General features: G+C 43.5%; 1 protein-coding gene across 1 annotated transcript; it reads left to right on the top strand.

Annotated features, from left to right (window-relative positions):
* Nucleotides 1-526: 526 nt before the first annotated feature.
* LOC119325237 (S-(+)-linalool synthase, chloroplastic-like) lies at nucleotides 527-4,308 on the top strand. Its single transcript, XM_037598982.1, has 7 exons — nucleotides 527-816; nucleotides 1,174-1,399; nucleotides 1,642-2,014; nucleotides 2,208-2,426; nucleotides 2,825-2,963; nucleotides 3,420-3,659; nucleotides 3,818-4,308. Exons 1-7 carry the CDS (start codon nucleotides 640-642, stop codon nucleotides 4,085-4,087), a joined length of 1,644 nt encoding a protein of 547 aa, XP_037454879.1. The 5' UTR covers nucleotides 527-639; the 3' UTR covers nucleotides 4,088-4,308.
* The last annotated feature ends 12,684 nt before the right edge of the window (nucleotides 4,309-16,992 follow it).

The raw sequence follows: 16,992 nt of genomic DNA, 5'->3' as shown, positions 1-16,992 counted from the left end.
ATCACGACCATACATACACACATCATACGTACACGCGCTCAGAGCAAGTGGGGACCGAGTGAACATATATGATGCACCTGTTGCTCGTAAAAATACGAGAAGAATGCTCATCGTAATTTCTTGACGCTTGCTGCTGCTGACTGCAAAGATGCATGGTGTGCCCGCGAAGCGAAGAATATATACATGTCCTGAATATATACTGTGGCTCTAGACGAAAAACAAAATTTGATTAGTGCATGCATCACGTGCCGCGCGTGAGCGAAGTGAATTATTAAATGTGCGTGGACTTATGGAACTACGACTAACTAACTGATCAAGCATGACGTACCCTAAAATCGTTCACGTTTAGTGAATTTTCCACATGGCTCACCTGGGGCGCATGCATTGTCCAACTTCAAACACCACTCGCTCGGTGGAGAATGGATCGACGCAGCTGCAACCCCTCCTAGCTATTCCCCTCCTTATAAATCCACACGGCATCCCTGCATTGCTAGCTCATATCCGAAGACATAGCAGCAGCAGCACCAACAGCTACTTGCTCATCTCATATCACACAGGCCACACTTAGCCAGTTAGCCTACTTAGTCGATCTGTAACACAACACACTTAGCCGGCAAGCCCCCATTAGTTAAGCAACCGATGGCTGCTGCGCATGTCTTCTCCTCCTCCGTTCAGCCACTGCACCATTCGGCTTCACCGGTGGCCGGAAATGGTGGCTGGAGCGGACGCAACCGTTCCTTCTTCCGCCCATCAACGGTGATATGTCCCGGGCGAGAGCCTCCGTCAGATGTGCTGTCCGATGATTTTGACTTCCAGGTATATATGGCTATCGCCCGTATAAGCAATTAGCATGCGTGTTTATGTCATTTTTCTAGTTATTACAAAAGGGATCTGAGTTCAAACCTATCAGAGCTATAATATTGAGCCTAGCACAAGCCTGTTGTCATAAACGTCACCTTCCACCGAAAGGAAAGAAACGATTTGGTCCCTTGTGTAACGAGATTATCCCATTAATTTTTGAAAGATGTTTATAAAATATATAAACATACATTATTATGAAAGTATTTTTAATCATAAATATAAATATTGCAAGTGCTATCACCCAAAACCCTATATTAATAGTTAAAGTTTTATAAACCCTGTATTAATAGTTAAAGTTCTGCAACACACCAGGAAAGCCTAACGAATGTTCAAGCATTGCTGCATCACCGTCAGACGAGTCGACGAGGATTATTGACCACTGTTGATCACCTCAAACGCCTCTGCATCGACTACTATTTCCAAGACGAGATCGACACCATCATGGACTCATGTGCAGATCTCATCCATAGTGATGATCTGCTTGATGCAACCCTTTCCTTGAGGCTGATGAGAGAAGCGGGATATTATGTTTCGGCAGGTCAGTAAAATACAAGTTTGGCGTCTTGAGAAAGATAAACAAACAAGTTTGGGATTCTTCAGTGCAATTTGGTCTATGAAATGAACTTTACGCGATAACTTTGCTAGGAAAATATCTTAGAGTAGCCAAGTCTAAACTAAGGTTTAATGTTTCCTTGTGGACTTTATAAGAACCTCCCTCGAGATGTATTGTACTAATTATTTATGACATGTGCCTAAGACCCCTTCTTAACGAATTGGCAGACGATGTTCTTCGAAAGTTCAGAAACGATAATGGCGATTTCAACCTTGGCCTCAGCAAAGACATTAGAGGATTGCTCAGCTTGCAAGACATGTCACACCTCAACGTAGGAGAATCATCACTCTACAATGCAAATGAATTCTCAAGCAGGCATCTTAGATTTGCAATTAAGTATCTGGAGCCAAACCTTGCAAGATATGTAAGGCGGTCACTAGACCATCCCTATCATGTGAGCCTGATGCAATACAAGGCAAGGCACCAGCTGAGTTTCCTTCAGAACATGCCCACTAGGAACATGGCAATTGAGAATTTGGCACTTGCAGAGTTTACGATTAAGAAGTTGCAGCATCAGAGAGAAATGCAAGAGGTTAAGAGGTATAAATATGATAAAATACTAGCCCTCAATGATTAATTTTGTAAAAAGTGGAAAATATGTGCATACTTATGATAATAGAGAAACGCGAGAAATCTTGGCCAAATTTGATAAATTAACATTTTTGATTACTCACGTACTCCCACAATTAAAAGAGTGGTGGTTTTAAGTATATGAAAATTCCTTTTCACACAGATGGTGGATGGATCTAGGATTGACTCAAGAAATTCCGGCCGCAAGGGACCACATTCTTAAATGGTACATGTGGCCCATGACCGTCCTCGAGGGTTTATCCTTCTCTAGATATCGGATTGAGATCACAAAGATCATATCCATGGTCTACATTGTGGATGACATCTTTGATCTTGTCGCCACACAAGAGGAGCTTTCCCTCTTTACTGAGGCGATCAAAATGTGAGCATTGTTGTTTCCACAATATATAAGGTTAATATGATTAGGGAAGCAATATAGTTGCCTTTTTTCTAAGGAAATGATGTATTAAATACGTCCAATCATATATTCACACTTCTTTAACTTTGACATATAATATATGAAGATGTTTTAATATTGGTTTGAAATCTACATTGTGTCTTTATGAGAAATATTTCAAAATATTAATAGTTTTCTAATTATTATTTTATATTCAAGCAAAAAGCAAAAATATTTCATATTAGAGATTGCTTAGGTCCAAAATGGCATCTACTTTGCTAATGGAATAAAAACTCAATGATTGCTTAAGCTTAAGACCATATAATGCTATAAAAATATTGTTTTTATCAAAGTTTCACACAAAAATTGCACATTATTGACAGGTGGGATCTTGCGGCTGTTGATTCACTCCCGAGCTACATGAGATCATGTTACAAGGCTCTTTACACTATCACAAGTGATATCGCTGATATGGTCAGCAAAGAGCATGGATTGAGCCCTATCAATCATCTCAAGAAAGCAGTATGTCTACTAGAATGGTTCTTCATTTCTCTTTAATTTGATTTTTCCTAAGAAAATAAATATCACAACGGTATCACCTATGTTCCTATCTTCCGTCCATCGTCTCCATCCCCGCACCACCTCCTCCGTTCCCTGTTTTAATGATTTTCCGAACCAAATTTCCTTGAATTGTCTTAACTATCCCATGTATTATTGGCTTATCCTACAAAATCACATTATTTCCTTTGGTAAGCCAATAAGTAATAAGTACGGATTCATTTATTAGCTAACGTTTCTTTTTGGTATGTAGTCGCACTAACACTAAAATAGCATGTAAATCACAATGATTACATACAAAATATATGTGCCCCTGTGGCAACACACGCACAATTACCTAGTTGTATTTACAAAAATAATAGAAACTAAAATAACAATGGAAAAATTAATCCGACCTGCATGCCATTTTTCTTCTGACAGTGGGCAACTTTGTTTAATGGATTCATGATCGAGGGAAAATGGTTATCTACTAATCAGATCCCTACATCAGAGGACTATCTAAGAAATGGGATTGTCACTTCAGGAGCTCCACTTGTATTCATGCATCTTTTATTCATGTTGGGGCATGAATTAACAGAGGGCAACAATGACGACATCCATCGGATCATCTCCTGCCCTGCAAAGATCATGAGGCTCTGGGACGACATGGGCAGTGCAAAGGTCTGAACATACCAAGAACTTGATCACATAAGAACTTAGGATTAGCACTAACAATAATTTTAGATAAGTTCATTCAGTTCATAGCATGGCGAGTCAACATCCACGTCAATATTGACCAATTAAGGCATGATCTAACATTTTTGTTCTTTCTCATGCAGGATGAATCGCAAAATGGGCTAGATGGATCATACAAAGAGTTGTACCAAAGAGAAAATCCTAGTGGTGACGTAGAGAAGCACATGCTAGAGATGATTGGGAGTGAATGGGAGTGTATGAACAGGGAATGCTTCTCTTGGACAAAGTCAACACTATCGCATAGCTTCATCATAGCATCACTAAACTTTGCGAGGATGGTCCGCGTCATGTATGGCTATGACGAGCAGAAGCTCCCCGTCCTTGAGGATTATACTAGGATGTTGCTCTTCTAAATCAATCATGCATTCTATCACATTATATTGCATATAAATCTTATAAATGTAGTGCATTAGTTTTTGGTAGGTCGTCACGTAGGATGTTGACTAACATCCTGCACAATTCGCATATGTGTTTCGCGTGATAAGATGATAAACATACATGGAAAAAAGTCGGGAACATCCTACAACTCCATGCAGTGTTGAAATGTATGATGAGATGCATATGAATTTATAGGCACTGGACGCTGCGAAATACTTTGTATATGAAATTCTTAATGTATGAAAAGATTGTTGGCTTGTGCAACATTCTAACGATATGCAGATTGTCCTGGTGCTTGAGATGGCTTACATTTAGTTCTAGCAATGCTCTCTCTACACAATAAGGCAGATGGGTAAACACGAAAAAAAACTATGAGAGGATACCAATCTCATAAGGGCAAAGAAAAACACCCATTCGCGGGAGACCCACATTGCAAACGGGGTTTTGGTTTTCCCAATTTATGACGGGGACCATTCATAGACAAGTGAAATAAAATTAAGAGCTGATACCCACATCACTGGCAGAAGTATGTTGGTAGTTTCTAGAACCTTCTCCGGTGGGGTTTTTGTCTCATCAAAGACAAAATAAATTTTAGACAGAATTACCCACACACGTAGCAAAGAAGTGTAAACCGGATGGTACACTTAAAATTCACTGGAGTGCAAATATATTATAGAGCGGATTATTTGATTTATATCTAGCATTTCACACCAGCTAGCAATTACGGGTGCATCATTCAAGAGGCCGCAGACATTGGATATATATTAAGACAGTATTTGTCTTGTAGCTGTGGCGGCAGGCACAGTCACGCGACTAAGTTTTTTTACCGGAGTCGGGAGCTACCGGTGGAGAATCTGCCGTTCAGTTGCTTTCTCTGAGATTCGTGCCAGCTTTTTGTGTATAAAGTAAAAATAATTTACTATGCAATACAAACAGTAGACAAAGGAATACATCTGTGCATGTCAGATGTGTGGCAGCTTTAGATGTGACTTAGTGGGTGACTGATTAAAAGGACGGCGCATGGGTTCTCTCCCCCAAACAAAGTAGTTGCATTATATTTGCAGGTCATATTTTGAATTGTTAACAGCTTATGAACCAAATTTCCATTAATGAAATTTTTTGTACATTTGAATTCAGGGTGATAAGACCTTTAAAACAAGACCGGTCTTGGATACAATTTGGCTATACTGAATTCTTACTGTTTCAATTAATTTCACATTACAAAAAATACGATTTTACTCATTTCAACAAACAGAGTTTACTCATTCCGAAAAAGTTACTTCACTAATTTGAAATACGGATTTCACTCATTTACAAATAGATTTTATTATCAAAATAATATTTCATTTATTTCAAACAACTGATTTCACTCATTTCAAAGAACACATTAGATTCACTCATTTGAAGTACTATATTCCACTCGTTTTAAAAACTTATTTCACACATCACAAAAAAAATTATTTTCAAACTTTGTTTCACTCGTTTCAAGAAACTAATTTCACTTATTTCAGAAAACACATTACATTTAGTCAATTGAAATACTATATTTCACTTGTTTCAAAAAGTAATTTTACTTGTTACAAAAGATAGATTCCGCTCATTTCTCTAGTTTCAGAAAACACATTACACTCACAATATATAGAAATAAATAAGGATTTGTCACAAAAATAATATTTCAATTAAAAAACTATTTCACTCATATAAAAAATATTATCATTCAAACATATTTATGTGCAATAATTAAAATCTATGAAATTAGTGAAATTAGATTATTGAACTAAGTGAGATCTATGAAAATAACTACTTCTTGAAATGTGTGAAACATGTTATTTTTAAATCTGACTGACATAAGCAGTTTCACACAGAGTGAAATAACATGTTTCATATGTTCCATATATAGAGTGAAATAAGTTTCGATCACTGAAATAAGCAGTTTCACACAGAATATATAGAGTGAAATAAGTTAACTGAAATGTTGAAAATTAAATGTATTTGAAATGTATCCAAAATTGATCTTGTTCTAAAGGTCTTGACACCCGGAGATCAAATATATAAAATATTTCACCTATGTAATTTTGGTTTAAAAGAAATTAACGGTTGAAAATGTCAAATGAAATTTAAAAGGGTACCTTTGTTATGGGAGCCAGAGGAGGAGAGTATGTCTGAGCCATGCATGCATCGTACTGACAAAAAGTGCTGACAAGAATTGACAAGACATTTCATATATGATGATGTTCAACAGAATACAGAGGAATACTAGTATGCATGTATACAGTGTGCATCAATCTCCAAGAATTTAAGGGTGGATTTAGCACCGGTACATCCCTGCACCGGTAAAAAGAGGTTTGCACACAGTCGCGCCGTAACAAAAAGGAAAAGGCGTGCCGCTTGTAAGACTTCACGCCTGATCAGCAGTAACTGCCTACTAGCACAATATATTTGACCAGAACATCAGATGGGAGCCACGCCAAAACTTGCGCATCAGAGACTATTCCCGTGTCCTCGAAGAATATACGACACCCCATCAATATTAATATAGAACTAGACCGGATTTTCTCTGAAATATAGCCTAGAATGACGGTGTCATTCTCTAGCCGAACGTGGAATATACCATTGGGTAGGGCTTCGGTAACTAAATCTTGAAAGTTACTTTTGCTTCTCTCAGGGTTTTTTTCTCTCCTATTTTTTCCTGTCATATATTTTCCTCCTATTTTTTGATTTTGATTTTTAAAATAGGCAGGGCGAGATAGAATTCTAGCACTATAGGGAGGGCCATTACCATAACATAAGATACCTCCCCCAATTCTGTTCCGACATATCAGAAGAGGAACACGTACGGGCGTTACAAACGTGCCATCTGATGGCGACTCCGGTTGTGATTCCGCGCTAAGTAGTTAGCAGGCCGCAAAATGAGACCACCGGGCCACTCGCACTACGACTAAAATAATTTGGACGATAGCTCCGTGTCCCAGTCTAAGCTCCAGTGCATGGATGGATGGATGGTTGGCCAAGAACGAAGGGCAATATCAGCCGCAGCAGGGCTCGCCACAGAGACTAGGCGCCAAATATGTCGGTAGCAATAACGTACGTGCTCAAGCTAAGTCATGCGTATTTTTCACACATATATAGAGCGACCGCGCCAAAGTATATATATGCACACATATCGCACATTTTCTGATTAACATGATTTCTTATAATGTGTAGAATAAATTAAACCCATTAAACATCGGGAGAAGGGCGGGCAACCAACTATGCCATGTAACGCAAGCTGGTTGACAGCGGTGAGAAAGCTTTTGTAAAAAAATTAGATGGAGGTGCGGATTTTATTTGAAATGTTTTGTCTGTTTAGATGGAGGTGAGGACTCCACGTTATTTTTTAAATGGAGGGCTATGCAAAGTGGCATTCGCTGGTAGCTAGGCTGTGGTGGTGATTTTTTTCTTTTTTACTTTTTCTAAATGAAGGTGAGGATTATTTTTTTCTGAGAAGTTTTTTTAGATGTAGGCAAGGACCCCATGTATTTTTTAAATGAAAACGTGCGCACAACTTTTTCTCAAGAGACACTACAGGGTGGCACACCAACCACTAGCTAGCATAGATAATAGACGGGTAGACGCTCCATAATTAAGCATCATAGTCCAAATTAAACTAGATTCCACTAACATGGAGCTAAAATGAGCTATATTAAAGTTAACGATATACTAATCCCAGACGAAGTCGAGGTTGATCACCGACAGCTTGTTAGAGCCCGATGGCCCTTCTTCATGGATGCCTTGCCATGGCACACTGACGCATCACCTGAGTCATCGGCGTCGAGCTAGTCAAAGAGGGCGTCCGTCGGTCCGCCTCCACCTCGCGTTCTCGGTGATGGACCCCACAAAAGTGAGCTAGAACGTCATCACCTCCGGGTCAGTGGCAAGCCTCCTGGGCAACCTCCTCTGTGATTCGCGCCTCCATCTTTCGGTACTCCTCAAGAAATGCTTGCTCATACTCCTGTTTCTCCTCCATCGTAATATGGTCGCCAGCGGGTCCTCCTTCTCGGCTTCCGCTCTACTATGGCGCTGCCAGCTGTGCCTCCTCGCATTCATTGTCGGAATCATCTTCCGAGGATGAAAAATTGATAGGGATGACATCCGCCATGAAGACATCCCACCACACTGCCCACAACAGGTGAGCCATGGGGATTATAGTGGCGGCACCCAAGGTTTTTAATTTCGTAAACAAAATATTTGGGGCTCACCCAAATATGCAAAATTTCAGAAAAAAATAAAAAATAAAATTTGTGATTTCAAATTTCATTGGATTTTAGCCTAATTTAAATTTAGTTTGAATATGACTCAAAATTTTGGGATTAAACATAGTTTAGACCATACCTTAATATGCAAAAATTTAGAAATTTCAATGAAATTTCATTGAAATTGTTAACCCTGGCAGTAGCGACGACAATTTGGGGCGTTGGCGCTGGCGAGTTGGGGAGAAATGTGGGCACCCGGGAAGGGTTAGGGTTTGGGTAGGGCACTGGCCTGATTTTATAACTAGGGGGAGGGGTCAAGTGGACGGCTTGTTGCTAGTTGAGCTATTTTTCCAGTGAGTAAAGCCGAGAGGAGATTTAAGGAGAGAATGGATGTACATTATTAAAAAAAAGGATAAATTTGAGGGTAAGCTTCTCAAATTTAAGCAGAAAAGGCATTTATTGGGTTAACCGAGCGGAACCATACAGGTCATCGTCGTCTTCACGTCCCCTCTCCCCTGATTATATTTTTCATGCCAGATCGTACCTCAACAGAGGTTAGCGTACATGAGAGGGGCGTTCCTACCCTAGTGCCGCCACCACCAGGCGACTAGGAAGAGGCGATCTATTTCCTCCGATCTCCACCGGTCGGGGCGCTGGCCCCCTCTCCCTTTGGCCGCTGCTCGGCTGCAGGAGGGAGGGGGGATCTCGTTCCTTCTCACTGTAGTTAGGGTTTGGATTTGTAGGTCGCGGTGCGTCATTGGGGTGGTGGGAGCAGCGCCTGGACGAATAAATATGCCTCAACTCTACTCCCACACCGGCGGTGTCTTTCATGGCGGCGTCTCGGAGTTGATCGCATCTTGTATCTATTGATACCTCAGATTGGTAGTGTTAGGGTTCATGGATGGTGTTGGAGAGGCGGCTGCGGCGACTCCATCAGGTGTGTCTCTCCTTTTGATCTGTCCCGGTTGCTGTGGCGTTGTCTCCAATGTCATGGTGGAGCAGGAAGGTTTAGTCATTCAGGAGTACGCGCAGGCGGTTGTCTACGCATGTGACAGCTGGAAGATGGAGTATCCTGTGTTGGGTCTGTGGTCGAAGGCTGCCAGTTCTGATTTCCTCCTCCGACGTCGTCATCGTCATGCGGGGGTGTCAGTTCTGAAATTCAATGTCGTGTCCGGGGACATGTTGCCCCGGTCTAATTCTTTCAACGGCTATGGTTTTGCTTCTGGCAAACTACTTTGGAGGTCCGTAAAGCTGCTGATCAGCGATGGAGCCGCATTGAGCTTGGGTGAAGAGGTGATCTGTCTTTTTATCCTTTGATGGCCACTTCGGTGGTGTCGAAGGAAAGGGACAGGGGCTGGTATTTGGCATAGGATTTTTCTATCTTTTCAGTTATATATGGTTGGTGCTTACATGCCTTGTAACTTGATCTTTATTCTGTATAAATGAGACACGTATTACCATGCAAAAAAAAAGAAATATTTTTCATGGCAACACATTGGCACGTATACACGTGGCTGAATTACAAGCAGCTGGCAGCCGACGTCATACAGCACGTCGCCGCCCCATCGTCACTTGGGACGCAAATACACGGTTGACGACGGCCATCCATCGGGCAAACACTCTTCCCGTGTGGTCTGGGCCAGTGAAAGAAGATACCAAAGAACCAATAGAAAAGGAGAAGCTCCTTATCCTCACTCCGTATGTTCATTTCCAACATGGAATCCCAAGTTCCTACAAGAGGGAGAGATATATAGCCCAGAATGAAGACGGCCCCATATGTATTGCCAAGGACGAGAAAATATCAGGTGTATCTGGGTTTGTGGTGCAACGTGCACTAAAGGCAAGCTAAAATATCAGTAAAAATTGTGAAAAATATCAAAACTGGAGAAACAGCCAAGGATGGAGATGCCATATATTAGCAAGGGCCAAAAAATATCATGTGCATCTGGGTTTGTGGTACAACCAGTTGTATCCCCCTCGAAAATCAATTAAAAAGTTGTTAAAAAATATGACATATTTTGGTGACATAAAGGCAATACAATCAATATAGAGTGGGTAAATTCCAAATTTGTTGCATAGCTCAAGAAACAAAAATGACCATTGACAGCGTGCGTAGTTTTAAATTTATCGCTGATCTGAAAAATAATGGTTAGGTACTATAGCAAGCTGGTTTATTATTCTGTTGCTATTTCAGATATATTTTTTAGAAAGGAAATACACGATGCACACACTCATCCTTATGAAAACACACATACAACCCTACCATATGACCACATCCGAGAGTCTGAGCCGACATATCTTAAGATTGATGAAGTCGTGATAGGCATCATGTAGTCGACCACACCATACCACTAAAAGAATAGCGGCGAAGAGAGTGAAATAAATCCAAGAAATATGAAAGCATTTATGTCAGGTCTAAAACCTAAATCCGGATGGACTGCTTCCACCACAAAAAACTTAACCATCTAATCTAGGCTTAGATTTAGTTCTGAATTTTATGACATGGGCGCGTGGTGTATACATGTCGTACCGGGTTTTCTTATCCAGAAAATTGTATAGCTACTAGAAGTTGCCTTTTAAGATTTGATGTACTATTCCCTCTGTCCGAAAATACTTGTCATCAAAATGGATAAAAAGATATGTATCTTGAACTAAAATACGTCTAGATACACCTTCTTTTATCCATTTTGATAACAAGTATTTTCGGATGGAGGGAGTAGATACCAAGCCCGCCACAAGCCAAAACCAAGTGCTATCCCTTCCACTCTGGCCGCTACTTCGATATCTTGGGCAATAGGGAAGGTGATACCGTTGTCTTGTTTGGTGCGTTCGTCAGTCCTTCCCATAGCTAAACTTGATCGTGGCGGTGAGAATGAGATAGCGGTGACGCCTATCTGTCAAAATAAATAAGTCCACCCTTCTCCATCTCCATTTCAACGTGGAGTTGCTGGAGGTGGTGTGAGGTTGACTCATCATGGGTAGTCCACCGTCATGTACTTCGGTCTAGAATGGCGGGGCGATGGTGGCACACACCCTCGAAAAATGGTGGCCTCACATGGTTTTTTGATTCGGTGAAACTAAGAATGGGTCTTCCCTCTAATGCAACATGGAAGCGGCGTGACAAGATCAGTTTGATTTGCTAGATCATATAGTAGTTGACCACCGATTTTCTGCTTTTTTTGCAACGTATACCAGACTATACGGCGCCTGGCTTAATAAAGAATGATGTGAAAACACTAAGACTAAGCCTGGCTTGGCCCTACACAATACACATGAGCATTGTTTTTTTTACTTTTTTTAATTATTCTTATGACATAAAAATAATCTATTCTAAATGAAATACTACTCTCTCCGTCCCAAAATAAGTGTCTCAAACTTAGTACAACTTTCTACTAGAGCTAGTACAAAGTTGAGACAGTTATATTGGGACAGAGGGAGTACTTTTTAGCCATTTCATTATTTTTTTTGTTTTCGGTCGACTTCCGGTGGAAAAGTAGAGCTTCAGCCTACTAGAAGCCAGGATTCATGCCTATGTCATAAGAATAATTGGCGTGCTCTCAGCAGCCCAAATGTCGCCAATTAAGGGACGAAATTGGCATCAGCGGACCCAGGCTAAACCCAGCGCGCTGGGGGCCGACCGAGGGCGCCGGGGGAAAGAAAAAACACGCCAAAACATCCCGCTCCAGATTCCCACCTTATGGGCCCGCCGAGTCAGCGACTAGGCATCATCATCCTCAGAGCCCCGCCTCGGCTCCCACGCAAATCGATGCGAAGGTTGCCACCGGTCAACCTTCCAATGATCATGGGTGGCGCAATGAAGGTGTGCCGCAGCGCGTCCCGCCCCCTTCCCACCACGCGTCCACACTGTTGCCGCCCGCTCGCCGCAATAAAAGCCGCCCTTCGTCGCCGCTGCCCGCACACTCGCTGCCACAGACATCTCTCTCGCCACTGACCACCTTCTTTCTGCTTGCCGCCCTTGTTCTCGCCCCCTCCCCTTCCTCCACAGATGGCCGAGAGGTTCCCTGGCAACGGAGCGGCGGCCAACGGCTTCGGCCGCCGCCATCTTCACGAGTGGGAGGTGCGGCTTCTCCATGAGGCCAACTACCTGGCACCGTCGGACATGCGCGTGACGGGCTCATGGAGGCTCATCGTCGAAGGACGACCCATCCCACAGCTGCCAACCGACGCCGAACGACGTGGCGACATCGCGCGCCTCTAGGCGTCCCTGCCGGAGGAGGTGCAGCATCTTCCGAAATACGCTCCCGACAACAATGTTTTGTGGACGGCGTACCTCGAGCGCCACCACGCCGACCAGCTCGCCTCTACCAATGGCGCGCCGGCACCAAGGGGGCACCACAACGCCGATGGTACCGCATGTGGTGGGGCGTCCCCGGCCGCACACTCCACGCCATCCTCGAGCACCTTGAGGGCGGCAACGAGCCGCCGCTGGAGTACCCGGCGGCGCCCTCGTTCATGCGCCGGAGCGGCAGCTCGTGGCTGCCGAGGCGCATGTCGTGGTCCTCCTCCTCCTCCGGCTCTGGCTCCCGCTCCTCCGGCACGACGCCGTTCGCCACCGTCAAGGCCGAGCACCAAGAGATGCTGGAGTGCCAGCTTAGCCGCTGCAGCAGCCTCATAAAAAACGATGGCCGCTGCCAACCTTCTCCTCCTCCATGCGGCCATCTTCGTCTGGTCAGGCCGAAGACCGAGCCGACGACGCCACCCGTGGCCATCAAGCAGGAGCACGTCGAGATGGCCACTGTTCGCACACGAACACGTCACCGTGTACCCTCGACGTCGGGGGTGATGCACCGCAGCTCACATTAAAGGAGACCCGTCCGGAAGCGCGGTACGCAAGCAATCCGGCGGGCGCTTTTGTAGACCTGAAACTCCACACGCCCGGGAAGGACCCCGTCAGGGCGCACAGCGGGTATGGGCTGCCCTAGGTCGACTTGATCGCCCCTAGGTGAAGGAAATATGCCCTAGAGGCAATAATAAAGTTATTATTTATTTCCTTATTTCATGATAAATGTTTATTATTCATGCTAGAATTGTATTAACCGGAAACATAATACATGTGTGAATACATAGACAAACATAGTGTCACTAGTATGCCTCTACTTGACTAGCTCATTGATCAAAGATGGTTGTGTTTCCTAGCCATAGACATGAGTTGTCATTTGATTAACGGGATCACATCATTAGGAGAATGATGTGATTGAATTGACCCATTCCGTTAGCTTAGCACTTGATCGTTTAGTATGTTTCTATTGCTTTCTTCATGACTTATACATGTTCCTATGACTATGAGATTATGCAACTCCCGTTTACCGGAGGAACACTTTATGTGCTACCAAACGTCACAACGTAACTGGGTGATTATAAAGGAGCTCTACAGGTGTCTCCGAAGGTACATGTTGAGTTGGCATATTTCGAGATTAAGATTTGTCACTCCAATTGTCGGAGAGGTATCTATAGGCCCTCTCGGTAATGCACATGACTATAAGCCTTGCAAGCAATGTAGCTAATGAGTTAGTTACGAGATGATGCATTACGTAACAAGTAAAGAGACTTGTCGGTAACGAGATTGAACTAGGTATTGAGATACCGACGATCGAATCTCGGGCAAGTAACATACCGATGACAAAGGGAACAACGTATGTTGTTATGCGGTTTGACCAATAAAGATCTTCGTAGAATATGTAGGACCCAATATGAGCATCCAGGTTCCGCTATTGGTTATTGACCGGAGACGTTTCTTGGTCATGTCTACATAGTTCTTGAACCCGTAGGGTCCGCACGCTTAAAGTTCGATGACGGTTATATTATGAGTTATGTGTTTTGATGTACCGTAGGTAGTTCAAAGTCCCGAATGAGATCGGTGACATGACGAGGAGTCTCGAAATGGTTGAGACGTAAAGATCGATATATCAGACGACTATATTCGGACATCGGAAAGGTTCCGAATGATTCGGGTATTTTCGGGGGTACCGGGGAGTTACGGGAATACGAGGAAGAAGCAATGGGCCTCATGGGCCAAGTGGTGGAAGAGAGGAGGCAAGACGCGCAGCCCCCCTAGCCCAAACCGAATTGAACTAGGGGGTCGGCCCCCCTTTCCTCCTTTTCCTCCCTCTGCTTCCTTCTCCTTCTCCTTCCCTTCCTTCCCCTCTCCTACTTGGACTAGGAAAGAGGGGGGAATCCTACTTGGAGTAGGACTGCCCCCCTTGGCGCGCCCTCCTCCTAGGCCGGCCGCCTCCCCCCTTGCTCCTTTATATACGGGGGCAGGGGGCACCCCATAGACACAACAATTGATCCTTGAGATCTATTAGCCGTGTGCGGTGCCCCCCTCCACCATAGTTCACCTCGATAATATCATAGTGGTGCTTAGGCGAAGCCCTGCATCGGTAGAACATCATCATCGTCACCACACCATCGTGCTGACGGAACTCTCCCTCAAAGCTCGGCTGGATCGGAGTTCGAGGGACGTCATCGAGCTGAACATGTGCAGAACTCGGTGGTGCCGTACTTTTGGTACTTGATCGGTCGGATCGTGAAGACGTACGACTACATCAACCGCATTGTGCTAACGCTTCCGCTTTCGGTCTACGAGGGTACGTGGACACACTCTCCCCTCTCGTTGCTATGCATCACCATGATCTTGCGTGTGCGTAGGAATTTTTTTGAAATTACTACGTTCCCCAACAGTGGCATCCGAACCAGGTTTTATGCGTAGATGTTATATGCACGAGTAGAACACAAGTGAGTTGTGGGCGATACAAGTCATACTGCTTACCAGCATGTCATACTTTGGTTCGACGGTATTATTGGATGAAGCGGCCCGGACCGACATTACGAGTACGCTTATGCGAGACTAGTTTTACCGCCGTGCTTTGCACACAGGTGACTAGCGGGTGTCAGTTTCTCCAACTTTAGTTGAACCGAGTGTGGATACGCCCGGTCCTTGTGAAGGTTAAAACAACACTAACTTGACGAACTATCGTTGTGGTTTTGATGTGTAGGTAAGAACGGTTCTTGCTCAGCCCGTAGCAGCCACGTAAAACTTGCAACAACAAAGTAGAAGACGTCTAACTTGTTTTTGCAGGGCATCACTACTAGGGAAAAGCCTAGCAGCAGCGCGGGTTTTCGGCCTATCAGTAGCGCGGGCAGGAGCGCTACTGATAAGGCGCTACAGCTAATGCTTAGCAATAGCGCATCTTGACCCACGCTACTGCTAAATTGGCTTAGTAGCAGCGCTTCTTCACAACATCGCTACTGGTAATTAGTAGTAGCGCTTCTCCTTACCCGCGCTACTACTATTATTTAGTATTTTATTTCTTCTCTTTTTCATGTTGTATTCATACACCTTCACACAAGTTTTCATACAACAGGAATTTAGAGATTGTTTTTACTAATGAGTTATTACATCATGGGGTGAAAGAACCGTGGACTAGTTTCAAGTGGATGTCCATCCACTTGAAACTAATCCGCGGTTCTTTCACCCAATGATATAATAATATCATCATCATCATCATATCATTAACAACTTAGTATCATAATACATCATTGTCATATAACACCTCCTCAAGATCATCGTTTTCATCATTGACATCACATAACACCTCCTCAAGATCATCATTATCAACTCTAACACATTAGCACATAATAAACATAGACCTACTACATTTTCTAAGGTAAAATAGCAAAAAACAAGATAGCCCCTGACTCTCCATTATGGAGAATTGAGATTAGCCTGTCTCCAATTCTTGCCTTTCGCTGAATGTTACTTCCAAGAACCTCCTTGCGAATGTCCATACATTTCTTCCATTCTCTGATGATCATGTGTTCACGGGTTTTAGAAATCCGATATGCACAGGTGAGCTCCGTAGATTTACCTGGCAGTATGTTCATAACTGAGAGGCGACCATGCAGAGACATCAGATGAGGCACACAATCCATCGGGAGTTTCTGTTGAAAAACATAATAATAACTTCGTAGTTAGAAATGATGTACTAGTTTTAGAAGTATGCAAAAGATGCACGGATGTCGTAATAGTAAAAAATCTTACCAGGGTATCTCCAGAGAAGTTATCGTGGTTCAACACATGCACTAGTGGCACGTATTCACCATAATTTGGAGGAGTTCGATAATAGTCATTGTAATTCTCAAGAAGAGTACAAAATGCGATAAGATGATTTTGTTGGGGAACGTTGCAGAAAATTAAAATTTTTCCTACGGTTTCACCAAGATCCATCTATGAGTTCATCTAAGCAACGAGTCAAGGGAGTGAGTTTGCATCTACATACCACTTGTAGATCACGTGCGGAAGCTTGCAAGGGGATGGTGATGATGGAGTCGTACTCGACGTGATTCGGATCACCGATGACCAAGTACTGAATGGACAGCACCTCCGCGTTCAACACACGTACGGGACAGGAGACGTCTCCTCCTTCTTCATCCAGCAAGGGGGAAGGAGAGGTTGAGGAAGATCGTTCCAACGGCAGCACGACGGTGTGGTGCAGTTGGTGCAGCAGTACTCCGACAGAGCTTCGCCAAGCACGTATGGAGGAGGAGAGATGTTGGGGAGGGGAGGGTCTGCGCCTTAACTTGTGTATTGCAGCCCTCCCCTCACCCCTCTATATATAGGGGAAGGG

This window comes from Triticum dicoccoides, chromosome 6B (genome assembly GCF_002162155.2).
Source record: "Triticum dicoccoides isolate Atlit2015 ecotype Zavitan chromosome 6B, WEW_v2.0, whole genome shotgun sequence".
NCBI classification, from domain to species: Eukaryota; Viridiplantae; Streptophyta; class Magnoliopsida; order Poales; family Poaceae; genus Triticum; species Triticum dicoccoides.
Note: the sequence above shows the minus strand (reverse complement) of the source record. Positions and strands in the feature narration are given on the sequence as shown.